At 35.9% G+C, this 27,132-nt stretch overlaps 2 protein-coding genes and 1 long non-coding RNA gene across 5 annotated transcripts in view; 2 read left to right on the plus strand and 1 right to left on the minus strand.

Annotated features, from left to right (window-relative positions):
• Positions 1 to 8,139, plus strand: LOC109532922 (synaptojanin-1). Its single transcript, XM_019898065.2, has 16 exons — positions 1 to 279; positions 390 to 616; positions 1,454 to 1,587; positions 1,644 to 1,808; positions 1,865 to 2,009; positions 2,068 to 2,241; positions 2,305 to 2,553; positions 2,613 to 2,765; positions 2,896 to 3,529; positions 3,583 to 3,728; positions 3,782 to 3,919; positions 3,979 to 4,354; positions 4,503 to 4,684; positions 4,740 to 4,869; positions 4,927 to 5,304; positions 5,917 to 8,139. Exons 1-16 carry the CDS (start codon positions 153 to 155, stop codon positions 6,033 to 6,035), a joined length of 3,477 nt encoding a protein of 1,158 aa, XP_019753624.1. The 5' UTR covers positions 1 to 152; the 3' UTR covers positions 6,036 to 8,139.
• On the minus strand, positions 630 to 16,762 carry LOC125503525. Of its 2 annotated transcripts, none has more exons than XR_007280942.1 (3): positions 16,428 to 16,762; positions 14,582 to 14,631; positions 630 to 1,562 (listed from the first exon to the last, which is right to left on the minus strand). It is a non-coding gene; the product is annotated as an uncharacterized LOC125503525 (long non-coding RNA). The 2 variants fall into 2 exon arrangements; XR_007280943.1 differs by lacking the exon at positions 630 to 1,562 and adding an exon at positions 7,082 to 7,488.
• Positions 14,001 to 27,132, plus strand: part of LOC109532932 (fibroblast growth factor receptor homolog 1) — a 14,754-nt gene continuing 1,622 nt past the window's right edge. Inside the window, exons 1-11 of one of the 2 annotated variants that reach the window (XM_019898078.2) lie at positions 14,001 to 14,300; positions 23,170 to 23,269; positions 23,397 to 23,563; positions 23,621 to 24,008; positions 24,084 to 24,265; positions 25,670 to 25,811; positions 25,867 to 25,984; positions 26,048 to 26,165; positions 26,223 to 26,454; positions 26,508 to 26,812; positions 26,866 to 27,103. In XM_019898078.2, the coding sequence (XP_019753637.2) occupies positions 23,197 to 23,269; positions 23,397 to 23,563; positions 23,621 to 24,008; positions 24,084 to 24,265; positions 25,670 to 25,811; positions 25,867 to 25,984; positions 26,048 to 26,165; positions 26,223 to 26,454; positions 26,508 to 26,812; positions 26,866 to 27,103 (1,963 nt within the window). In that variant the 5' untranslated portion in view covers positions 14,001 to 14,300; positions 23,170 to 23,196. The remainder of the gene's footprint in view (positions 14,301 to 23,169; positions 23,270 to 23,396; positions 23,564 to 23,620; positions 24,009 to 24,083; positions 24,266 to 25,669; positions 25,812 to 25,866; positions 25,985 to 26,047; positions 26,166 to 26,222; positions 26,455 to 26,507; positions 26,813 to 26,865; positions 27,104 to 27,132) is intronic. The other variant, XM_019898079.2, reaches the window with a different exon arrangement.

Here is a 27,132-nt window from a genome sequence, read left to right on the forward strand (position 1 = left end):
GCGTCAAAAAGGTCAAAATCGATTTTCTTGGTTTTGAGGTTGAGTTAAGGGGTGTCAAAAACGAAATAAATAAATAATAATATTAAATTTAGTGAAATGAGTGAATAGAACAAATATACGCTTCCAGTGAGGAGAAATATCAGCTCTTAAGCATGGCTATGCACAAAGCTTTTCGAGTTTTCGAAAAAAGTATACCAGCAAGTCCCCACAGTGTTCTTCTGGAGCACAAAGCTAAAGAAGAAACCCTACTGTTTGAGTCCCAAGCAGTAGCAGTTCTTTGTAAGTTAATACAGATCTTAGCATCTAGTTTTATTGAATTTTGTCAAGAAAACTTTAATAAGCTTCAGCTTTTTAAACTCTCGAGATATATTTATCGGCCCTTATTTTAGCTGTTCTTGAAATCGAAGTAGTTAAGAAACAGTATACAAAAATACTAGACGCATATGGCTGTCTAGGAGTCCTTCAGCTTTATTCTGGAGAATCTACATTACTGTACCTTGTTATGGTAACTGGATGTTTTTCCATTGGAAAAATAGTCGATTCCGAAATTTTTCGAATTACTCAAACGCAATTTGTGCCACTGCATCATGCACAGAATGAGGATAAAATATCGGAAGTAGGTGCAATGCGATTTCTTACATATTTTATTTGATCTGAGTACTTTTTACAATTCAAATAAAGTACAAATGCATAGAAAATATAATTTTTACCGTTTTATGGGAAAATTGTTAGTAGGTGTTTTCAGGTCAAGTGTTTTACAGGTCTAAATAAACTAATTTCATTAGAGGTAAAACAGTTTAGAAGCTTTGAATGAGAATTTCCTATTCAACAACGAACGAAAATAAAACAAATCAAAATGCGTAATTCAGTTAAATAAAACTTATCGTAAAAAACCCTTGAAGAAATTGTTGACCTAGATGTATATTGAAATCAGCTTTTGAATGTAGTCCGTCCAGCAATATCACAAATTATTTTCTCATATTTTCCCTTGCAACATCTTTTAGGCATGAAAAAATGCTCGTTCTCGTAGAACATTCAGATTTTAAATTGGTTATTATTTTTTTGATGTGTTCGTCATTGCGGCATAGATCCAGAAAAAAATTCCAATATTTGTTGCTGCACTTTATTACACAGACAGTCTATCAATTTAAGTTTGTTAAGACAACTCTAGGAAGACAACATGGCTAGGAAGGCGGGAGCAAATTTTCCAAACCTTTTAAAAGTGAAATCGTGTAAATCCCGTGATAGAATACAATAAATAAAATCACTTGCAATACCTAACGAATTTTTTAAACCCTTGCTTTTACTGCCTTTTTATTTCATTACTGCCTTTTTATATTGGGACATCCATATTATGAGCGAAACATTCTCCCAACTATCTGACTTTTCATATTTATTAGATAAAACAACAACAAAATGTTAGTAAAAAATTGAACCAAGTCAAACATTCCAGGTGCGAAAATTATTAAACTCTGGAACCTTCTATTTCTCCTGGTACTCTGGCTCTGCAGGGGGCATTCCATTAGATCTCACTTTATGCGCCCAACGTAGAACAAAAACTGCTGCAACAGATCACAGATTTTTCTGGTAATATTTAAAGCACTTACATTTTACTGGATTTTTACATAAGTGTTTTTGGCTAGGAATCGTATGTTGCATGTTCATCTAGTCAGATTTGGAGTTGATTGCAATAGTTGGCTATTAAAAGCCATGTGCGGGTCAGTAGAAATCCGAACGGTTTATGCAGGTCCAAAGAAAGCGTTTGCTGCTGTGATTTCAAGACTGAGTTGCGAAAGAGCCGGAACGCGGTTAGTTGTAAATACCAACGATGAACAAGCTTGTTTCAGTTATCTGATTATTTCAGATTTAATGTGCGTGGTACAAATGATGAAGGCCATGTAGCGAATTTTGTGGAGACAGAACAAGTCATTTATTTAGATAATGAAGTCTCTTCATACATCCAGACCAGAGGCTCTGTTCCGTTGTTTTGGGAGCAACCGGGCGTGCAAGTAATTACCCAATTGATCACAGTTAATAAATAGCATTGTGCAACTTTTTCTTCTTAAGGTGGGATCTCACAAAGTGAGGATATCCCGGGGATATGAAGCATCGAAATCTGCATTTGATCGACACATGTCCATGATAAAAGAGCGTTACGGGAAACAAGTTATAGTGAATTTGCTTGGCACTAGCCTAATTGGAAGCAAGGAAGGCGAAGCCACCTTAAGCCAGGAGTTTCAGGTTGGTTGCAACTGGCAGCTAACCAGATCAAAACATCGCTTGTAACAATTGCATCTGTTCTAGAAACACCATAAAGAATCCGCCTTCAACGACATTCCCCATGTAGTGTTCGATTATCATCAAGAAATTCGCGGTGGAAACCAAGCAAACTTGCAAAAACTAAGAAGCAAAGTTGAACAGCAGCTTCAGGATTTTTCCTATTTCCATGCGGATGGAAACGCGATTTATAGCTTGCAGACTGGAACGATTCGAACAAATTGTCTGGATTGTCTGGATAGAACAAATTGCGTTCAGACATTCTTTGGCTTGGAGGTGGGAATTTGGCAAAACATTTTTAGCGCCTTAGTTATAAATCGTCAATTTCTTCCCAGATACTCACCACACAGTTGCAAGTTATGCAAATGGTGGATAAGAAAATTACAATATCTAGATTTGAGGAAGTTTTTCGGCAGATGTGGATCAACAACGGGAATGAGATTAGTAAAATATATGCGGGAACTGGAGCCATTCAAGGCGGGTCAAAAGTAAATATGAACTTTTTTGAACGTCTGATATGATCGAGTTTTGCAGAAACATTTTTTTATAAAACACGTTGCTTATATATGAGATAACAATTTAGCTTGTGTGCGTCAAAGAAACGTATTTTTTATGTAGATAATGGACGGAGCAAGATCGGCCGCGAGAACAATCCAAAACAACCTCTTGGACAGCTCTAAGCAGGAAGCTATAGATATATTTTTGCTCGGTTCAACTTTATCCACCGAACTAGCCGATCGGGCTAGACATTTATTACCGTACAACACACTCCATGCTCCTCCTCATGTTTTGAGAGAAATGTGTAAACGATACACTGAATATACTGAAGCATTACCAGTAAGAGTGGCTGTGGGAACTTACAACGTTAACGGAGGAAAGCATTTCCGTAGTTTGGTCTTTAAGGACATCAAATTATCCGACTGGCTTTTGGATAATCACAAGAACAATCAGAACTTGGTTGATACCAGTCATTCTGACGTGAATCGAATGACGCCGGTAGATATTTACGCAATTGGATTTGAGGAAATCGTGGATTTGAATGCAGCGAATATTATGAATTCCAGTAGTGACAATGCAAAGGCATGGGCTGTAGAACTTCAGAAAGTCCTGTCCAGGGATTGTCCATACGTTTTGGTTACTTATCAGCAACTGGTTGGAGTCTGTTTGTATGTCTTTGTCCGGCCTGAACATGTTCCCTATATTAAAGACGTGGGGATTGATTCGGTGAAAACTGGACTAGGTGGTCATACAGGTAAAGGATTATTATTTGAAACACCTTCAGCTAGAAATGTTTGTTAAATGCAGGGAACAAAGGAGCAGCGGCTATTCGTCTGGTGTTCCATGCTACTTCACTGTGTTTTGTATGTGCTCACTTTGCGGCAGGTCAGTCGCAAGTGAATGAACGAAACGCGGATTATAATGAAATTACAAGGAAAATTGGATTTCCAATGGTACGATTGTCGGGTACTTTGTGAAAATGTTGTAATAAGCTCTAGCATTTTAGAGCCGTTCTTTGAATTCCCATGAATATTTGTTCTGGTGTGGCGATTTTAACTACAGAGTGGACATGGATAAAGATGAAATCAAGGAACTAATTAAACAAGGGAACTATGACGCTGTACTAGAGAACGATCAATTAAGAGTGCGTTATTTATTTTCTATCTTAGACTTTGTGTTTTAATTGGTTGTAAATTTTAATAGAAACAACAGTTGGAGGGCAACGTATTCAAGAACTTCATCGAAGGAAAAATTACTTTTCCGCCCACTTACAAGTACGATCTCTTCAGTGATGACTATGATACTAGTGAAAAATGTCGCGCGCCAGCCTGGACCGACAGAATTTTATGGAAAAGACGAAAACATTCCCCCGAAATAAATGGGTGTGCTGACCATTGGACTGCCGGTAACTTAATTCATTATGGCAGGGCTGAGCTGAAGCAGAGTGATCATAGGCCCGTTATAGCCATTGTGGATATCGAATGTCGAATTCTGAATTTGAACAAGAGGCAAGATGTTTTTTATGAAGTCATAAAAGACATGGGGCCTCCTGATTCGACACTTATCGTTCATTGCGAAGGTTAGTTTTAGCAGTTAGTGCATTTAACATCAATCGGGGTTTGCAGGAAAGATTAATCCATCTTCCAAGATTTCTAGGTTTGCGATTAATGTACTGTAAGCTTCAGAATCAGCTAGTATTGCTAGAAAATGTGTTATTTTTTATTTAGATGTTTCCGATGAAGATGACGGTTGCATTTTCGACGAACATATGGTTCTCATCCTCTTGGAAGAGTTTGCACAGTTTGGGGAAACGATTTTAGTAAGATTTGTCGGGGACAAAATGTGGATCACGTTCAGAGATGGACAGTCGGTTTTGGAAGCAATGCGGAAAACAAATGGCACATTAAGAGTACGATTCTTAGTTTCAAGCTTGAGAAAATGTATGTTTACTTTCTCTTCTCTAGATCCAGGATTATGACCTTACGTTGTCCCTGAAAACTCCAGATTGGGTCGAAAAAGCCAAAGATGAGATCGGGTTTTGTTCAAGTAACACAATCCCGCTATACTCTTCTCCCAGTCAGTCTGATTATAACTGTATGTATTTCCTGAGAAGATAAAATGTCTTAAAATAGCGCCACGTATATTTTACAGGCTTAGGTATTCCTGAGGTTCAACAGAAAATGCTACCGCCTGCTCGTCCTTTACCACCCAGCCGCCCGCCTCCACCTTCTATGAAATCCAATCCCACTCCTTCTCCCACCAAGAAGCCCCAACCGAGGGCTGGAGTAATAAGCATTCCTGTAAAGCCCGCGCCACCTCCACCATCACATGCGTCACCTATTCTAGTTCCTACAATTTGTTCAGGCCTGCCTTCCTGTGCATCTGGTTCTTCTAATGGGGCGGTTCCTTCAACTGCACCTCCAGATATTCCGCCTCCTGACCTTCCTTCAATGCCCTCATTGGACCAAGATGTTGGGATTTACGAAGAAATCACCGATGATGTGAATATCACTATTCCAGAACCACAAGGTATGTATCATGAAATTAATTGTGATCGAGGCAAGTGTTTGGGGGGCACGGCCACTATTTGAACCATTTACTCTACGCTCGAAAAAATTGCTGAGATACGAGGGTCGTTTGATAAGTCAGAGTTTTTGAATGAAATATCCACTTTTTTCGGCGTTGGACTTTTTCCGTAAAAAATAATGCTTGATCAGCACTCGAAATTAAATGTTTCCATTTTTTGTTGAAATTCCCGAACTAAGTCACGTAGCGCGCTGAAAACTTCCCAGCAGTCTACTAACAGACGACGAGTTAACGGAAGTAGTGTTGAATTCAAAAACTCACTGACTTATCAAACGACCCTCGTATCATGAAATTAATTGTTATCGGGGAAAGTGTTTTATGAGAAACGGGGACTATTTGAACCATTTTCCGAGATACCACCAACGGAAATCTGATAAAAAACGGCGTTGAAAGGCAACGGAAGTGCGACTAAACCATTCAACCTCAACATTGTCTACCATGTTTTTCATTAAAAGAAGTGCCGTGGAATGGATGGTTAGTTGGTACAGCCAACTAATGCCCCTTTCTCACAAATCACCTTTTTTTATTGACTGTAAAATGATGCTATATAAATAGGTCCGCCGCCACCTCCACCTCGAGCGGAACCTTCCATACCAGCAACGCCGGGTCGACCTCCTCCGGTTCCAGCAAGATCCGCTCCTCCACCTCCACTACCTGCGCGACCTCGTCAATAGTTTCTTGCGACATTCTATCACGATCTGAATTACTTTTTCAATCTGCCCTTTCACACCGAGATCACTAAATTCGTATACAAACTTCTCTTGGTTCTGATGGCTACTTTATTTCTCTATGAGCTCTGGATACAAGCTATAGCAGTATCGGTTAAAGGTCCCATAAAGCTCTGGTATTTAAAAAAGTAATTGGTTGGCAAAAAGTTATGTTTTACGTTTGGTTATTTAATGTGATAGAAAATGTGTAGTAGATTAATTATCATATCGTTAGAAGAGCTGCAGCACTTTGGGTCGTAGTGAGCTTTAGCACCACCGGTAGAATGTGGTTTTAGGGGGAATATTTCGAATGCAAGATTCCAGTCATTCCAGTTCCACATTGTGATTGATATTCAGTATTTAGCAACGTATTTTATTTACGTGGCGAAGGAGTTTCCGCCTTATTATTGCGCGTTTAAAAATGTTTTTAGGATTCCTAATAAGATCCAGACATATTTTAATTTCGGTAAATTATCCTTAATGTAGATATAATGTTGGAGCAGAGGTACAACGCGACAAAATTAGCAGAATTGCCTGTTTTTACAGGCAAGCTTTAGTAAGTGTTGCGATGTTAGAAAAAACAGCTTACGAATTTAATAAGCGTTTATATCAATATTGCCTACCCATTCGTATTCTCTTGCCTCTATCTGTGAATATACATTGGCTGTTATTCTTTTTAAGTATTTTGTCGATATTTATTTTTTTATTTTCCAATAACTTATCTGATAAAATTATATATTGTACACTTTTATTTAATTCACATATTGTGTTATCGATCATTCGATTAGTAAGTCGTTCTCTGAAGGAAGACTATTTGTATTTACTGCTTATTGTTATTTCAAAAACTTCTTATCTTCTTATATGTTTAATTATTTTTACGATTCAGTCCGGCTTATATAGCAACTGATAGGCTATAGTATAATTGCATGATATCCGTGTCTTGGAGGGTTAAATTTCAAATAAGTGTAGATTAGTATTTAAGAGTATGTAGGGGTGATTAGCAAATTCATACATGGAGCAGGATTGTGTATTATAACTGGTGTTTTTGTGAACATGTTTAAGCAAATTTTAATTATTTTAAACTCGTCTGCTCCGTGCCGCTTCTACATGAATCACCCATGTAAGTGTAAATAAAAAATAAATTCATTTCTTGTGAGGTGAGAACAAACGTGATGTCTCGCAGCTTCTGAATGCACATAAAATAGTCTAAGGTTCACAGTTTGAACTTGAGCATTCAGACGCTGACTGACTGGAAATGATGTCCTTTAAAATTGAAAACTGAACGATTTTTTTCATGGATCGTGTAGGCTTTGTAGAGCTCCTTGGTGTCTTCTTTGGGAATGTGGGCATGGGCATATTTGTAAGTCGCTGGCTGCTCGGTCATGTTTTTTTGCTTGTTGACTGGATGAACCCCTGAAAACTAGGGGCCAATTAACGAAGACGTTCACAATATTGAGTGGGCCCGCGAACTCGGAATATTGAAAAAATGATCATATTTGACTGTCTTTAAGTCTGACCCTTATTCTCTTTACGCCCGGGCCTCGGAAAGCCTTAATCCAGCCCTGCTCAAAGCGGGCGTATTTGATCCAGTGCTTGAGTTCGGGTTGACAAGTTCAGAGACAAACCGAGTAGTCTGAATCAATCATTGTTAATTAAATGTTATTGCTGTTAAAAATTCCTATATAATGGTTTAAAGTTGCAGCAGATATTCATGTTTTTATCATAACGTGTAAAATCTAGGCATATATACGATTCCGGTTGGAACTGTTACGTTGTCAAATTAATCTACAAAGTTTAGATGCAAGTTAGAAAATTGAAATTTTACCATGCTTTATACTCATTGATTGCTTTATATTGATTAATTAGAAGTTCGAAAATCGAATTTTTCCAAATTTGACCCGCCGGCTATGGTATCTATTTAGTATACTTTATATATTTTTTATAAATTAAGACGCAGTTTTACGTTTGAAGATCAAAATTGGAAAATAAGCAATATTTCGCGCCATATCAGTGCAAACATGTTTTTGTTTATATACATATAGATGCATTATTATACATATTACTATAAGTATTTAAATGTGTTTTTTTACTCCACTTCAAACTCCTGATATCCACAGAAAAATGATATTGGACAATGCTTCAATGAAATCATCATTGGTATTATATCATTCCCAATCTGGTACGTAAACAGTTTATCAATAAATTACTAAGACCTTATGGATGCATTCCAGTTAATGAATTGTAAGTCTCAATTACCGCGTGTTTGCTTTCATTTATCCATTCTGTATATCTGCGTTAATTGTTTCCAGCTAATTACAAATAGCCCATTGAATAGGAGTATCTATTCATTATGGGAAAAGCGTTTTGTTGTTAGCTGAATGATAGAATGAAACGTACTCGATATACCCATTAAGGCCATAATTGAGTGTATAAAAGCACACATTGAGCGCACAATTGAGCTCCTTGAGCACTGTTTAATGGGGGATTTTGCAATTGTTTTTTGTTAAAAAATTGGTTAAAATATACGTTTTGAGTATAAACCCGGCAAATGGTTTGGTGCAGGATATCACCATCTGTCGGTTCCTGTTTTTAACATGAGACTGATTTTAAATTAAAGCCGACCCTGTGGTTACCCTAAAGGTACGGAATAGTAATTATTAATGCCGCAAAGACACCCAAGACTTGAGGCAAACAAGCTTCGACCGGCGTTTGTGGGTGAAGGTTCGTTTCCTGTTTCCGCAACTTTTAGATCCGTCCCAGTTACACTCTGAGTTTTCTTCGAACATGCCAAATAATCGTTGAAAAACAAAGCAAACTTATGAAATGTTCAATTATTTATACCGTTTTTTTTGGGACGGAAGAGCATAGATTTCAGTGCTTTTCTATCGCAAACATCGAAGATTAATGGAAAAAATGAAGACCTCAGCATTTATTGGGCCAAGTTCAAAAAGTGATTTTCAAATGTAAATTGGTTTTTGTGGCGGAAGTTTTTTGTGGGAAATTATTAACTACGAACGGCACTGGCTTCCGCCCTTCGTTTACCTGACATTTTGTCTAGGGTTTGGAGCAGAGCGATATCTACTTCCTGGCTGTTTGTAGCAGTTTATATCTCATCTAATCTTGTAATCTGCACACGACACATCATACAAGCAAAGGGGTCTGACCAAATACAGATTCTGCATATAATCCGCGTTCCAATTTAGTAGCCAGGCACCTGTTTGCTCACCAGACTACATTTCAATCAGGGATCGGAAAAATTATGATGAGAACCAATTTTGGTGGCTTAAGAGGGTTTTTTTTTTATAAATAAGCCAATAAGTTATGGTAAAAAAATTAAAAAGTATACATACACGCATTCTTGTTACGAAGCCAAAACTTTCTCGTTCAAGAGCCTCAAAGATATAATAATTAGCATCTCCTTAACATTTGATTAGAAACCTATGTCTCCATTGACACGAGGGTGAACTTGCTACTCCCCTTTGTGTAAAATATTGGATCCAAACCCGTGCGATGTTAATCTTAAGTTGACTACAACATTGTTTGCAAAGATGTTCAACAGAGCAACTTTTACACGCGCTCAGTTAATTATCTTCTGCTGCTTTATGTCCCGCGAAAAACTAATTTCGATGATCAATCCACGCAAATTGCTGAGTTAGTTTCGGTGCTTAAGTTTCAGTGTTCAAATGGCTCCGAATGAAAATGTTCGTCCAAGCTTTCAATTTTTGAAACAACATTTTTTACCTTGAATGGAAAATTATTTTTCTATTGAAGCAGATTTTAAATAATTGTGACATTCCGGAATTATTACTACCGCAGTTAATTATAATTTTCGGTATGCCATCTATATTACATTTCTTTGGAATCGTCAAATACGCACTGGTATTTTTTTCTTTATATTTTAAATGCTTAAGCTACAGGTGTTTTTTTATAAAAACAATTATGCTGATGGAAAAATCGTATTTTTTAACAACTGCGTGATAATGCAGCTTAAATGGAACAAACAATTTGCTGTTAACATCGTGAATTACAAGTATTAGATGATTTCGTTAGACTTGCCTCTAAAAGGTTGATTGCTGATTTAAGTGTGCTAATGCATTGTTACAATGCATTAGCACTGTTTATTAAGTAAATTTACTGTTTATTAAGGAAATTCAGAGCAACTCATCAAGTACATTTCCAGACCCACATGTGCTTGATTAGCACCCAATCGGAAAAACGCTAAGTAATTGATGTATCAAATAAAAAACAATTCCAACTTGTCTCATGTTCTACGCTTTGGTATCCAGAGCTGTATTTTACTGCAGCATTTTTCTAGCAGTCGATTGCCGTAAGAATTTCCCGCATTTGGTGTCCATGAACTTGCCAAATCTCTTGATTTAATATCCGATACGAGAATGGTTCGTGTGCATCTATATCCCGTAGGTATAAACTTAATATTTCTTTTCACACGTTTCAAAAAATTCTAGCGACTAACCATACTGATGAGGTTCCGAATTTCTACTTTCTGCTCCAGGATCGGCCTTTAATGATTGGAAACCTATTGAAACATTATTATTTAGTAAAGCGGCTGTTCTTATGCGGTTCGTGGCTCAAAATTAAATTTTATTCGGGTGAAAATCGCAGATCATTTGCATAGATTTCGCCAAATATTAAATTCCGTTTATTACTTAATAGGATAGAGCAGCTACTCTATGTTGATTAATTAGCTCCAAAATATCGAGGAAACGCTTACACCCCTATTTGTCTTAAATGCATCACTCCAGGCGCAAATTGAAATTTGGAACTTATCGAATGTTGATGGATCGCTCAGTCAGCACAATTTCGGCAGATTTAATGTATCTGCTAAATCCTCTCCAATATTACGGTTTTGGATTTGCTAATTAATAAATGCACTTGCAAATTGCCACGCGTTCATTTTAGTTTGTTTTTTCAGTTTTCACTAGACTTTTCCAGCAACATGATCCATCCGAAACCGTCTGCTAATGCATGATGCTTTTTTTGAAGGAAAACTCCACTTGAATTCAAAAAGCGACTCGAATGAAATATGTGAATAACCCGCAATAAATTTCAGGTGTAGAACTGAGAAAGCCGTCATTATCTTTTAATCTGTTCTTTAACTTCTTAGGCCGGATCTGGCTGCATCCTCGAAAGTTATTCTTATCACAACCCCATAAAGGAAGACATTATTCTTTCCCAGCATTGTGCTAGGAAGGACACAAGTACGAACTTAAGGATGGAGTCATCGGGTGTAAAATAAAACTGTTAAATGCCTGGATATAAGTATTGATCTAAGCCGCAAAATAACATCAAGTTTTCGTCATATTGCAATTGAAGACTTTTAGGGAACACATGGGGGACTTTGTTGCAATAATGAAACCAGCCAAACCCATGTAACCCTTCTTACCATGAACTCGTGTTCAAGCGGCTTTAGTTATCAACTAGAACAAATAAATAATGTGCAAGGTGTTCCACTTAAAAAAACGCTTTGTACACAGAATTTACAGAATAAAAACTAAAAATTTTATATATTTTAAAAATAACATATTGACTTGATAAGTTTTATCCCAATTTTTAATTCTTAACTTTAGCAAGGAATTTGTAAATAATGCAATGAAAATAAGGGAATTTTTTAAGTGAATATTTTTATTCCAGGAGCCGCCGATAAAAATTTCCCACTTTGTGGTAAGATTCTTAGATCACGCCTGAAATCAGAAGATGAGACTTTAAGCGTGCCAAATCAATCCAAATGTCCGTTTCTAAATATATGATCGATAGTAAATTATTTATATACTTCTGCTGTTCATTACAGTGGATCTTTTCAACGCAAGTAACTATTTTCGTTTAGCAGTTGCCTTTTAAATACTTGTGACGTATTAGCAAATTCGTTTCATATTATAATTGCGATTACTTCGACTTTCTTGCGTTGTTCTTATGCTATAGCGCATAAATTAAAGCTGATAAACAAATGAATCACAATGAAACTTGAAAGAGTCCTCTATTCGTTTAACTAGGTACATTTAAACAAATAGTGATGTAAAAGCTTTTTGTCACCTCCTGTTCATTGCGTCTTGGTAAAGTTTAAGTTCACTTCAGCATAGGTCATATCTTCAACATGATTACATTATGCAAAACACAGTGACAGATGGTGCATTAGAGTGCATGAAGATTTTTATGGAACATTAAATTCTTGTCATTTCGTAATCGATTTTTCGCGTTAGACGGTCGAAAATCAAATATCAGCTTCGCTGTTTCTAGCCATGCTAACGCAATATTTTAAAGACAACAGATGAGCGAAATATCTAGGTAAAGTAAACACGGTTTAAAGTATTGTTTAAACATTGCACTCCCATTTGCGACTATAGCAAAAGTGAGGGCGGAATATCAATAATGAAAAGGAAATTGTGCCCTACTTGACCTGGTCCGGTCCTGATGGACATCCAGTAAATGCATGTTACACGAAACAATGTTTAGTAGGCTCACTTTCCTTATTACTAAAACTTGTCTCAGCATCAGACGGCTCCGATTGGATTTAGGTGGACAGGAAGTACTAATGAGTTTTTAATTATTTTGGACAAGATAGTCTGAGTCTAGATAGTACTGACTGAAACATAATTGTTACTTTAACTGTTGTTTCTCATGCTCTGAAGCATTCGACAGGCTGCACTATTCCTAGATGCGCACATTCGTTAATTTCTTCACGGAGATTTAGATTCAACTGAAATTCGATGCATTAAAAAGCCATTTGCGATATTACCATTACATATTTAAGCTAGATTAGACCATAATACAAATATTAGCAAATTAGCCTTGATAGCACTTTTTCTCTTTCAATGTGAAGTGCAAATGCCGTCAGAATTCACGGTTGTATTCAGGCAATTATTCGCTTTTTAATTTGGCGGTGATATCTTTTTTCTCATTGGTTCAGAATGAATCGTCTACCGAAGATGCACTAAGAATTGTATGCAATTCCTATTCTAGTTTTTAGGAGGTTAGTTTAGAGGAGGTAGAAGATTTCCTATTAACCATAGACTTTGACAAAGTTTCACGTGATTTTTGCCAAATAAACTTCAGTTGCTTCCAAGTGCTTAATTTTTTAAGGCTTCATAACTTAGAAGCTCACTTTGTCTTCTATTTTTGTTTAATATTTTAGTGGTAGATTGTGTTAGATAGCGCGAGGACCAGAATCTTCAGATATGACAAAAGTTTCACTTAATCCTTACACTGTAAATTGAGTTTTTGGCAGGAGAGCGTTTTCAGCTCGGTTCTGATCAAATACATTTTTCCGCTCAGCAGATAGATGTTTCAGTACCAAAAGCAGTTGCGCTTATTGGCAACATTTTAATATGTAATTTAAGACTATTTTTGCTAATCAGTTGCCCTGAAAATATGTCGACTGTGACGCGATATGTAAATCGTCGGCAAGATTAAAAGCAGTTGCTTTTTTAAATTTTTGTAAAAAACACGAATTGCTGTGGTTCGACAGATTTTCTTAACGCGAACCTCTGGTTGGTTGCAAGTGAAGCAAACTGTGTTTAGTTAACAAACGTTAAGCTCTTAAAGAACCGCAAATACAATATTTGGACTTATTTACAAACTTTAAAACATCACAAACTTTTCGATGCTGTGCGAATCTTCCAAGAAGCCTGAGCTGATTAGCCACAATATTAGACATTTCTACGCCTCTCCTAGATGGGATTAAGCGGAAGTTATCAGATAAAAAATCGCATTTTTAAAAAGGGTTAGTCCAAAGGCGATTTTGGTCATGCTATGAATGTCGATACCGTTTAGATGATTTTGTGTGCCGATGTTGGAGTAAAAAATCTGCGGGCAAGTCTGAGGCCGCGAAAATTTGGAGAGCGTGATCTGCATCTGGATAGGTGTGATGAAGATTTTGAATCGCACAATATGCACCAAGACTGTGCTGCTCGAAAGTCGCCGGTACGAGGATTTTTCGTACCAGAAGACGCTAAGCTGTTAGTCGGTAGCGTTTAGCAGTCCCGGTACTACTCCCACCCAAGAACAAGACAGAGCGACGGGTAGATTGAGAAAGGTACTCACCCTAATCACACTCATCAAGCTGGTTCATTCATAGATTCCCCGCTTATTTCGAAATAGTGTTTTCGATCTCAATTATCGATCAGTTGCGAATCGGATGTTGTGTTTGGTGTATGCAATTTTGTGATTGGTTTATCAACAACAGTCTGGCAGTTGGTTTATGTTACTTGTTCATGGGTGAGTGAAGTGATTTCAAAAAATTAGTTTAGCAGTGTTTTTTTGCGCAGTTCTAATTCGCAAATGTGTTTCTGTTCCATTTGGTAACAACAGATCATCAGCTTCCATCAATTCAATCCAACAACTTGTAAGATTTAAACTAGAAACATTTATCGCATGATGCGTGGTGCCCAATAAATCTCAAGCGATATTTTAAATGTTGAAGCATTAAAATCCTCTAAGTAGGCAGTTGGGTAGTCGAAAAATTCTAAGCTTTTAGATAGAGGAAGTTGTAAACTTACCGAAAGCGAAATCCGAATTGCTATGCCATTTTTTGGCAAATCAAGCCAATCTGGAACAATAATCATTCAATTAGCCGCTACATGAAATCAAATTTATTCAGGAATCGTAACAGGCACGCGATCTAGAATTAATTTTCGAAGACCAATCTAAGATGTTTTGTCTCATCCACTGTGTTTCCACTTGATTAAAAAGACACTAGTGCGATATTTTTGGTCCTTTGATCCAGCGAACACGAGCAATTTATATTAATATTTCGTTTAGTTCGATCATTAAAAGAAATTTAAACAGTCGTCTATTATCAACCCTATTTTTACCCCAATTTACGGTAGCAGATGTAATTGTGCTTAAATCCAGAAACCTTAGATTGGAAATAATAAAACGAACTCGTGCATACGAAATGGCAAGGCATGGAAACAGTTATTGTCAGCCATTCAGGCGAATAAATCTGTCGTCTTTGCTGCTAAATTTTATGCAAATGTACTTGAAAGTCAATCCAAAGCCAGAGCTTTTGGCAGTGCCGTTTTATGCGATTTTTGTCCAGTTTGGTGGTTTTGCTTTGAAATTGCTGATTGTTGACCATTGAATACAAGTTTCTAATCCAAAACTTTTTTGATTTTTATCATCAACTTCTAATTCAAATAGAAAATACTCGTTTTTCCAAGGAACTGATCATCTTTTCCTGGCTGTCGTAAACCTCATTCCCACATGATTTTCTCAATAATGATCATCATCAATTAATCAACAAATGGCATGTTTCTGCTTCCCTACTAACTTTAATAGTAATTGCTTCTTCATTTATTATGACAGTTTATTAATTTCGCACATAAATATAGCTTGAATGTCAGCCGAAGTTATAAGTTCATTAGACATGGTATTAGTTCTATTTAATTGCAAAGTCAAAGATTACTAATTCGATGATTAATCGAGTCGCTGTAAATATATGGGTGAAATTTCTGTACAGTTGATCATTAAATCTCAATAATTGCTGCAAAAGCCAAAATTCACCGCCGATATTCATGTTTTGATTGCAAAGATAATCCGAATACATTTTTTGGCCGGATTTTCCACAAAATGTTAAATAGACTATCAACCACAAATTGAATTTGAATAGAAAACACATTGATACTCATTGCAAACGAATAAACAACTCTCTGGAATAGTGTAGAAAAATGAGTCATTAGTGTTTAGATGAAAAACCAAGAAAACTAGATATAGAAAATGCTGCAAATTTGCACATTTCTATGTTTTTTAAACAACCCACTAGAATACTACACGGTGTAGTAGGAGGTTTCCTAATATACTCCAATTGGAATTCAATCCTCTCATTCGAATTAAACGATCATTATATTGACTTAATTAAAACCAATAAACGATAATTCAACATTGCATTACACAGTGCCATATTGTTTGGGTGTGCAATAGTTGTTAATTTCCTTATAAGAATCCGCGAAAGCCGGGATTTGCTTTTAACGAAGCAACTGAATTACAAAATAAATTTGATTAATATATTGTTGTAAATCGCAAGCCAGCTATCTTTCAGTACCTTGTAATGAAATTGCAGAGTGTTGGCGTCTACGACTGAAGTGAAGACACAAAAGATTTGAATTAATGTGGCCCCAAAATTAATGACAATGTACAATATGCACTTACTCTTTACACTCGCTCTGTAACGGTTTGTTTCATATTTTCAGTTTGATTATGTGTCATAGCATAAATAGAGCAGAAATAATGTATTTTATATGTTCTTTTAGCCTGCCTCTATGCAGGTGGGAAGGGAATTTCTGCCCTTTTGGCTAATTCGGCTGTGTGAATAGATTAAATGTCTGGAAACAGCAATCCACTTACAAACAACTACTATTTAATCGTGTTGGCACAAGTAGTACGAACCATTTTAAGCTGTCGAACAATACAATAACTGAACAAAACAATGAACCGATTTGTTGTCGGGTAATCTGTGATTTATTATTGATAATCTGGGCATTTTTTCTCGCGATTTGCGCGTACTAACAAATACATTTTTCATAGACTCACTGTCAGTTGGCAATAACATAGCACTACCATATCTCCCAATTGCTTTTCTCTGTATTCTGTATTATTAGTCTATTTTATGGCGAGAAATATCCCATTCATTTCACTGTTCAATGTCCAGATGAAAAAAGTGTTATTCACTTGAACAAAGCTTTAAATATTAAATGGATCTATTAAGACAATGGATATTCACGCCGATTATTTTTAACTCAATTTCCTTTGATTATTGCATGTACTATATGCATAAGCATACGCGACACCACTGTCTAAAAAAAATATGAAAAAAACCGGTATTTCTGATGCGCAGCAAGACTAGCTAATTAATGTAACTAAACAAAACAAATAAAAGTTAATAATGTCTACTGAAATGCGAAATTCCAAACGTTTATTTAACTAATCCTTGCAATTCCACATTTGTTTGCGGCTTGCAATTTATAATTTTGCACATTCGATATTCCAAATTACATTGTCTAGCTAATCGTAATAATTCTCGGTTTTATTAAAGATTTATTCCAGTTTATCGCACATTGTGCACTAAGGTTTTCTTCACATTCATTTCTTCTACTATAAAGTAATCCACTTCAATGCCAAATTTAACATGCCTTGGATTTATCGGACTCTTTGATAAACTATTTCAAACCCATTGAAAGGGGTTTTAAGGAGTTACTAACTGCATAAAGCTTTACTTTTAAAAACTTCTAAGTCTCAGAGGGCTTTTAGGAAACTTTGGCGATTAAAAGGATTAGCCCCTTTAAAAAGAAGTTTGATTTCGTTAAATCTGATTTTGTATAGATATACAGTATGTCTCTGTAAGTTGAAACTACATCGAAAACTTTCTATTATAATATTTAAGAAAAAAATTATTATTTAAAAACATTTCTGCGTGGTCCAAACTAAAGAAACTATCAAATGTTAAATTTTATAAGAAGAAATATGAAGGAAAAATGTTGATCATAACTAAAAACTACATTTAGATATGCAATTACATCTATTCGCAATAAAAAAATCTTTTTAATTTTTTGAAACTATAATAATGCAAATTTAACTGTGGGATATGAAATCTACTAAAATAATTCATAATTGATTAATGCTATAGAAAAGGTTTTCGATATTGTGGAAAATAACGGTAAGGCAAAATTAATATTTTACCCAACCTGGCATACGCCAGAAAAACATTGATATCTGAAAGTTGCTGTTACGTTTTAGAGCATGCAAAATTTTTATGAAGAATAACTCTATTTAAAAAGATAATTCTAAAAAAGTTTGCCATATAGTTTCAACTTATGGACACATACTGTATGTTCGATAGAATGTCATGACAATGGGTGAAAAAAATATGTTAAAATGCAGTTTCCGCGAAGAATGTAACAAAATAGCGGGCAATTCTCTCCGGACTTATACATGGTTTCTTGAAAGTAAAGCGCAGCTGTCTGAATAATAATATATATTTTCTTTTGTGTCTCTGGATTGGGCTTTCCTATATTTACACGCTGCATTATTATTAATAAAGATTTGTAAATATCTGCAACAAAAAATCTGGGAACTGTACATAAAGTTCCCCACTTTGTTTTCGAGTAATAAAGTGCAAAAGTTCTTGTTTACTTTTAGGTCTTATAAATCCAACGCTAATTATTTATTCCTTTAATTAAACACGCACAGGTAACTTAGTACAGGATTAGACGTTCCCCATCTTCCTCAAGAATATTCAAACATTCTTAACCAAATATCTTACTCTTATCGCTTTACAACCCTCTAATAAACTCCCTGATGAAATAGACCTTCAAAGAGTGTATGGAGATTAATATCTCGTTTTATTAGACCCTTTCGTGTATTATTTACCTCTTTACATATTACTGTGTAAACGTATCTAAAGATCATTTTAGTCGTCGAATGAAACGATACTCCTGGACAAAAGTATATTAAAGTTTCGCTTGTTTGGCAACATAAGCCAAGCAATTCATGAAATTTTTAATATACCAACTCTTTTGTTGGTTTAGTAAATCTACTCATGCCTTTCTGTTTTGTTTCCAAAATCTTTTCTAGATGCGGATTTGCGATTAAATGCAAGCACAACTTATAGAGGCATAATTCCATTGAACATGTTAATTAAATGAAAATACAACGATTTAATATCTAACTGGATAAAAAAGTTCTTGAATTGTAAAAGTCGTTCTTCAGTTTATGGTTAAGAATTCATTTGAAGCTACAGACACAAATGAATAGAGGCTTCCTAGAATCTCTTCTGATTGATTCAATAGCTGCGGTAAGCTCCACTTTATCGGTAATTTCAGTTTCGCTCCTATTCAGGAATACTATTTAAATGTTTGAAAACCCTATCGCTAGGAGCAATAGTTTTCACACCTATATTCTAAAGCGAATGGGGAAAACTGTGCAAGGTGTCTTGCAGATTTTTGGCTATAAAACCCTTGTTTATGCGGCGCTGAGTCATGCTATACCGGGTGCTGAATACTTAAATGTAAGGATCCTTTTTAGAACGTCCTCAATTTTTCATAAACTTGGCAAATGCTCTGCGGTAAGGTAGGAGGTAGAAACGAAAATGTCTTGAGGAAATTGAGCAGAACTCGGCACTGTGTTGTCTTTAACATTACGGGCAAAAAGAGACACATTAAATTTAATACTGCCTAATGGGTTAATGCTGGGGGAAGATCCACATTGTGCTCCTATATGCGGCAATGAAAATCAGTTTATATTGAATTACCTTGAGATTACGTTATCAAAGGCATTTAATTCCAGATGGTCTTCTAATTGGTTTGAATCCACTGGAGTATATTATAAAGTATTAATTGAGTTTATATAACCCAGTTGGCGTGATATTGCTTTATCCAGCCACCCACATTGCAACAGAAATACAATTTGTCCAATCACAATTTTGGGCAGGTGAGCTATCAGTTGAACACGCAAAAGAAAAATTCGTTTTTTCATGTTTATATTAGATAGGAGTGCTATATAATCAATCCTGAATTTTAAAACGACCGCAATATTTTTTAATCACTCGTATATTCTTTGGAACAGGCTCCAGTGCAAAATCTGATAAATTGGATTCCCGCAAGGTGTTCCCGTGATCCAATAATTAGTGGTCTGGACAAGTGACAGCTTGATAAACGCTTTGATACATCCTATACACGATATAGACTCATTTGTCTTCTTTAAAATCATTATTTTACCCAGAGAAACGTACTAGAGCTCCGATTATACATTTTCTAATTTAACTCGTTTAAGGTAATTGGTGATTTAATCTGAAATGCTTTATCAATTGACTCTAGTGATTGATTGGACTGAATAAAAAAAGTCCGCATCGGAGCTGAAAAAACTGCGCTGTTGATGTGTCTGGATATGAATAATTATCGTCAATTATGAATTTAATTCATTGCTGTTGCTTTTCACTCTATGTGATTTTCTGGACGAATTCCTGTCCATATTTTGACCAAATTCATGACGGCCCTTTGCCAATTATTTCGAATGATTAATTTTCGTTTGCATCTCCATGCATCCACTTTCTGCCAACAAAGCACTCAAATTGGCTCCATTATGTAACAAATTTGACATAAAAAGGTGTTTGACCGCCTCGATGTTCTTTAATACATGATTATTACGTCTTGTAAACCTAAGCATGATGTATTGGCTAATTTTTATTCCCTTGTGGCGTTTGGCAATATAACGGTGCAGACACGACCGCAAGACAAAAATCGCATATTAATTTTTTTATCTAGCTTTTAAAAAACGTTTCCTGAATACGAAGGACGTAGAAATTAATTTTCAATTATTTATGTAGAAATTGTAAAGCCGCGCTCAATGCAATAACGTTACTTGAAGCATTTGAATTCGAAACTACAGGAAAACAATGTTCAGTTCATATTCACCTTCATGGGAGAAAATATAGCCGAAGAACTTTGAACAGAACAAGCTTCTAATAGTAGGTTCATCCCGGAGGAATTATATTAAAATTTGATTTTAATCAAGCAATTATTGCGCACAGCTTTAAAATTAAAACAAAGCAGTTTAAAATTCAGCGCATTCATACCCAACAAAATAATTAAAATAATTACATCATTCAGAGCTCAGTAACATTTTCGGGCTTTTATCGGGAAAATGCCAGCAAATTCAATAGCTCATTTTTCAGGTAGATTCTTTTATGCTACACGTGCAAAAACTGATTTAAAAAATTTCGGCTCTAATTTCTTCACAGATAATTTAGCAGAATAATCTTGAATAGAGAATAAGAGTCTTTTATTGGGAAAGCTTCTAAGGTTCACCTTGGAGAAATTATACATAAATTTGGATCCATTCCCAATAAAATAATTAAAATATTTATCGAGCATCTATTAATTACTTAACTCTGTAGCAATATTTGCAGGGTTTTTGAGGGACGGCCATCAAATTTAGTAGCTCATTTTGCTAGGCAGAAATTATACGAATTAAGGAATTCGAAAAAGGGAAAAAAATTAAAAAATGTATTCAACTGTTTCCACTTTAGAAGAGTTGACAAGCTCTGTATGGTGAAATAACAATTTACATTTATAAATTTCAACCGTGCTAACATTGAGTTGCTTGTGCTTAAGACAGGCACTTGCTACTTGCATCAAGATAGAACTGACAACAAGCATCGCAATGAGACATGAATAATGAAAATCATAGTTCTATTTATATGTGAAATTTGAATATCGAGATAGAGAAACATGGTTGGAATTCAAAGAGTAACATGTGTTTATCCGACTGAAATGATGTTTTTTGAGCTCGATTGTTTGCATCTCATTGTACAAAGAATTTAAAGTTTTCGATAGCAATAATTGTAACGAATTGTGTTAAAACGGAACCAATGAGTGTCAAGCAAATATTTAAAAACTACACAGTACAGGTGGTTACGGTGGGTAATTAAAAATTGATGTAAACCGGACATAATGATAAATAGTCATAGCAGTGACATGCACAGAATATGAAATGAAACATTTTCAAGTGTCCATTGTAGATTTAATATTTATTGGCAAGGTACACAACAAAATACTTAAGGCATACTAAGTAGAGTTAGTTTACGCTTAGGAGAACACTCTTGCATCTTAATCAATGTGGAGATTCGAATGGCTTGTTAAGTGACATCCGGTCTATGGCCTAAGATTTGCTTGTTACTTGCCGCCTACTACTCTAGTCATCAGCATTGTTAAGGGTTGCCGATATTGTAGTTTTGCATTCGTAAAATCGCCAACATTGACCTCAATCGAACTTTGAAAAGGCTAATGAATATTTATTACTTAAAGGAAACACTGTCCCATCATTTATCTCGCAGTGCTATCTTGAAGACACCATATGTTGATTTGCTCATAAATAATTGCATCATCAGTATTCCCAAAATTACTATCTGTAGTTTTTCACACATTTTCAATTTTCATAAGTTTTAAATTTTCATATGCCTGACTTTTTTCCCACTGAAATTAACCAGGAATTCGAACACAGATTTATGCTAATTTCAAAACTCGGAAACCGCAATTTAATGCCCGACTGTCTCAAGCTATGGATTAATTTTTTTTAAATTGAATTTCGGTGGTAACGGATAAAGTGTCATCAATAAAACGTCTCAGGCAATTGAAAAAGAATGGCCAGTTACTCGATAAAAGATTGATTAAACTCAACATGAAATAAACCTTGGCTAGTAGCTGGCAATGAAAACCTCTCAGGCTTTATGGAAATTTTTAAAAGCTGCCTCAATGAAGTAGAAAATAAAGGTGGGAATTTGCAGGATAGAATACTAAAAATGAATATGGCAATTACGAACCAACGATAGTTAAAATACAGAAAAATACTGATGTATAAATGGGTGTTTCAAGTGGATTTAAGGAACCATTCCTCCTTAATGCTGACTGAAAGTCGATTTTTTTGCGACAGTTAACATCCCGATAAAACATCCAAACTCAATGGCTATTCGATTCTTTCACCTTTTGGCCAAAATGCCAGACGACTTTCGTTCGCAAAGCTTCAAGGAATATATTTAACAAATCAGTTTGGAAATGTGAAAAAGAAGCGTTGTCAGGGAGAAAGTCTGCAAAGGTCGAGAACTGGAAAGACTTCTGGACTAAGATAGTCGTTCGTGTGAGACACATCTGCTTGATTTGTTTTTAAAACTTTTCCAGAGGCGTCTCAGTATTCTTCTTTCACGCTTGAATTTAATCTGTACTTTGCATCGAATTTTTGCGTTTTTGCAATGTTTCCTGCTTAGATTCTAGGATGAGGTGTATATTTTGCTACTTTTAGTATTCATTGCGAATCCAAATTGGTGCAAGATATGTATCAAAGCATTATTGGCAATCGCGAATGCAGACAACGTACGGCATTGATGTTCCTGCCAGTAAAATGGAAGGCCAAACTGGAAGATTTTTTTGGCTCCATCATTTTATTATCTAGATATTTTAATGTCAGGCTCACTTAACCCATGTAAAGTTCAGCGATTTTTTCGATTGATTGCTCTTTTGCTTTTTTCTTATTTGTCATCGTGCCCTAAAACAATCTTGCCAAATCGATTCCCATGAAATGATTTGTTCAATTGCAGATAATTTGCGGCAAAGCAACTGACAAGATGATATTCAGGCCTTGGAGTCTAGTTGCAGTCACTCTATATGCATTACACACTATGGCTGTTGATCCCACAGGTGAGCAAAAGATGCTCTTAAATTTTCCAGCAAAATTGCAGCCGAATAAATTTCATTAGTGTCTACATGAGCTTCTTGCTCGATTCACTCCTTACACCAAATCGGTTGCTTATATTCTGAGATTTAGTTTCAGACATTTCAAAGGACACAGTGAGAAAAATATCCAGAAATTCTGAGCCAATGAGACAAGCAATTGAGAAAATCGCTAGTGAAGATGTAGTATTTTCCTGTTTGGACGATGAGAGTGTCGAATGGAGATATCGATCTGCCAATAGTACTGAATTTAAAGCGATGGTAAGTGCTGCTTGAAATATTGAATAAAAATTCTCTAACTTGTGGTCCTTCTACCAGTCAACAGCTGAAAATTTCGGGATAAAAAACTTAACAGTGAAAGACGAAGGAGTATATGCTTGCTACTCACAAGGGAAATTCATTGCTGAGTACAATCTAACAGTGCTGGAACCTGCACATTTTGTTAATGCTGGAAAAATGCCAAGAATTGTGGTTAAACCCGCGGGAAATATGGCACAACTGAAGTGCCGTGCAGGAGGGAATCCCACTCCAAATATTACGTGGTACAAAAATGGAAGAGAACCGAAAAGGCATTATGGGGAATACAGACAAAATCATTGGTCGTTGCTGATGGAAGATTTGGTTACTGATGATACTGGAAACTATACTTGTGTCGTATGTAATCCACTAGCCTGTGTGAATTTCACCTACGTAATGGATGTGGTCGGTAAGTAAAGCTAATAACCTTCCAAAATAAACAGTTGAGCCATGCGAAAACTTAGTTGTTTTTTTTATTGAACAGAGCGATTTCCACATAAGCCTTACATTAAGGACGGTTTTCCAGCCAACGTTACTGCGTTGGTTAACTCAACCGTTCAATTGCTTTGCCCTCAATTGGTTGCTGACTTGGAACCGTTTGTAGAATGGGTTTTTTTCAATTCCTCGCACGATTTTCAAAACGATACTCGTTTAGAAGGTAGAAAGGTACTACAAAATTTATTGCCGACTTTTTGGTGATGGTGCTAGAAGAAACATGTAAATGCTGGAGCTTTCCAGTGCTAATCCACTTCTTTGGTGGTGGAAATCAAAGGCAGTATCTATAAATTGATGTGAGGAGGTGTTAATATTGTCACTAACAAACAACGATCTATTTAATTTTCAGGGCGCACTGGAAAGTAATTTTATGTCAGTACGATCCATATTGGTGGCAGGTTAGACATTTGTAATTAATAAAATGTTAATATGTACAAATATGTCATGGGTATTGGTATAATTTGTCTGGCCGCGAAAGGGAATCGTCCTTGAATCATATCTTAATAAGGTTTCAAGCTCATATCGCTTTTTTGATTGCATTTGTAACTCATTTATTTTGCAAGCAAATACGTTTGCCATTTAACCAATGGAAATTTATTTTTATTGTTGCCACAAGCGTGCCATCGAATGATGTGTTGAAAGTGAATTAATGAAAGTTGCTGCACATTCTTCGAAGCGAATCAAAGTGTCTCTAACTTTGAGGTAATTTTGATGCGAGCTGGTTTCTTCATAAGTTGGTCCGCATTTTTAATTACCGGAAGTGTAAATGATATACATTTAAAGTTTAGCTATTCGGAAAATGAATCGTTTTTCGGGGCAAATTTATGGAACTTGCTTTCCTTCCTTCGAAGTCCTCATCTGCCGTGGAACTTAGACGCAGTAATTTCGATATACAAATTAGCTTCCTGAATAACAAACGCAAAGGCCAATTTTATGCATATTCTCAATGGTTTGTATTGATTATTATCTTCTTTTACCACTTTTAATTGCTTTTGAATTATATAGTTTAGTAAGGCGAGTAACAAAAAAAGCAGAAACAAACAACAATTCAAAATTATAATACATTATGGTTCATAACATTTGTTCAGACTATTCAAAGTTTGCTTTATTTCAATTTCTTGTCAAATTCACACAGAACACCAGGTGGGAAAATGAAATATCGTCATAAGAATTTTATTTGATCATTTGAAAGCATTTGAAACCGTTTGGATATATAGTAGGTCACATAAGTTCGCAATAATGTTTGGCATGAAACATAACTTGAGAGTAGTTGGAAAATTGATATATACATTATATTGGTCTTATTCGAAGCCGAGTGAAATCTAAGATTTGAAACAATATTGCAGTCTGAAACAGTTCTAATTACTGTGCGCAAGTGGCAGAGTTTCTTGATGTCGAAGCTTCTAAAACGATATTAATAATGTCGGAATTTCCTTTGGGAACTTTCTAGAAGTCCCCAGCAATACTTAGTCAAAATTAACAATTAATAATTGAGTGTTGATTGTGTGCATGCTAAATTAATTAAAAGTAATTTTTGAGTGACTTTTGTAAAGTGTTTTATTTGTGTTGCTTAAGCTGAAAAACACCCTTAAACCGGAGGAATTAGAAATCAGCAACGTAACTTACGATGATGAAGGGTGGTATGTGTGCATAGCAGCTAACAGCTTAGGTCGTACCACAGCTAAAGCCTATTTATCAGTTGTTGATGTACTTTCAGGTAGAAACCCATTTATCTACTGACAAACCCATTTAATGCAATCGAAAATTTTTAGATCCTCAAGAGTCAAAGCCGAGCACCTTAAAAATAGGATTAATAATAGCAGCAGTAACAGCGTGCGTATTTCTGCTGCTTTTCTACATTTGCATTTATTACAGGCAAAAAATCAAACGGTAAGCACCGGCAGATGACAAGCAAAGGAGCTGAGAAATTGACAAATATACATATCGTTTCAGAGAAAAAAGACAAAAAATGATCGCCATCGAATCGGCAAGGTCTGCCATGATAACTCAGTGGACCAAGAAAGTGATAATCGAAAAAATGAGTAATGCAGAGGACGTGTCAGAGCCTCTGGTAATTCCACAGAAATAAACATGAATAAAAAAACCTTCTAAATTTGGAATATTCTAGTTAATGCCAGTAGTCAAAATCGAGAAGCAGAAAGCGCAACTAAACAACTCAGGAGATAATTTGCTTTCTGAGTATGAGCTACCAATGGATTCCGACTGGGAAATACCCAGAGATAAGCTAATTATGGGCAAAAATCTAGGCGAAGGAGCATTTGGAACAGTGGTAAAGGCTGAAGCTATCAATCTATTGAAGCCCGAAAGCCGAGTAACTGTTGCAGTAAAAATGTTGAAAGGTTGATCATTTTCAAGCATTAAATACCAGGTTGATTGCAACGAAACTTTTTAGATGGTCACAGTGATAATGAGATGATGGATCTGGTATCAGAAATGGAAATGATGAAAGTAATCGGGAAAAACATAAACATAATAAACCTGATAGGCTGCTGCACCCAAGGAGGTCCCTTATACGTTGTTGTTGAATATGCGCCGTTTGGGAACTTGAAAGATTTTCTGAGAGAGCATCGACCATCCTCTGGATACGAAATTGCCGTAGGCACTGAGCAGAAGGAGAAGAAAACTTTAACTCAAAAAGACCTGGTTTCCTTTGCCTACCAAGTGGCTAGGGGTATGGATTATTTATCTTCCAGAAGGGTAAGCTGGTGAAAGAAATTCAATTTGCATCGGCTGATCGTGCTTTTTTTCAGTGCATTCACAGAGACTTGGCAGCCCGAAACGTCTTGGTTAGCGATGATTATGTCTTAAAAATCGCAGACTTTGGGTTAGCCAGAGACATCCATTGCAACGACTATTACAGGAAGAAGAGCGATGGGCGTTTGCCTGTTAAATGGATGGCTCCGGAAGCTCTTTTCCATAGGGTTTACACTACGCAGTCCGACGTGTGGTCCTATGGAATTCTTTTGTGGGAAATAATGACTTTGGGAGGTAAGCACTGATCTGCCCAATAAGAACTT

Source organism: Dendroctonus ponderosae, unplaced genomic scaffold, assembly GCF_020466585.1.
Source record: "Dendroctonus ponderosae isolate FM_Combo_2020 unplaced genomic scaffold, Dpon_F_20191213v2 Dpon_F_20191213_1, whole genome shotgun sequence".
Classification (NCBI taxonomy): domain Eukaryota; kingdom Metazoa; phylum Arthropoda; class Insecta; order Coleoptera; family Curculionidae; genus Dendroctonus; species Dendroctonus ponderosae.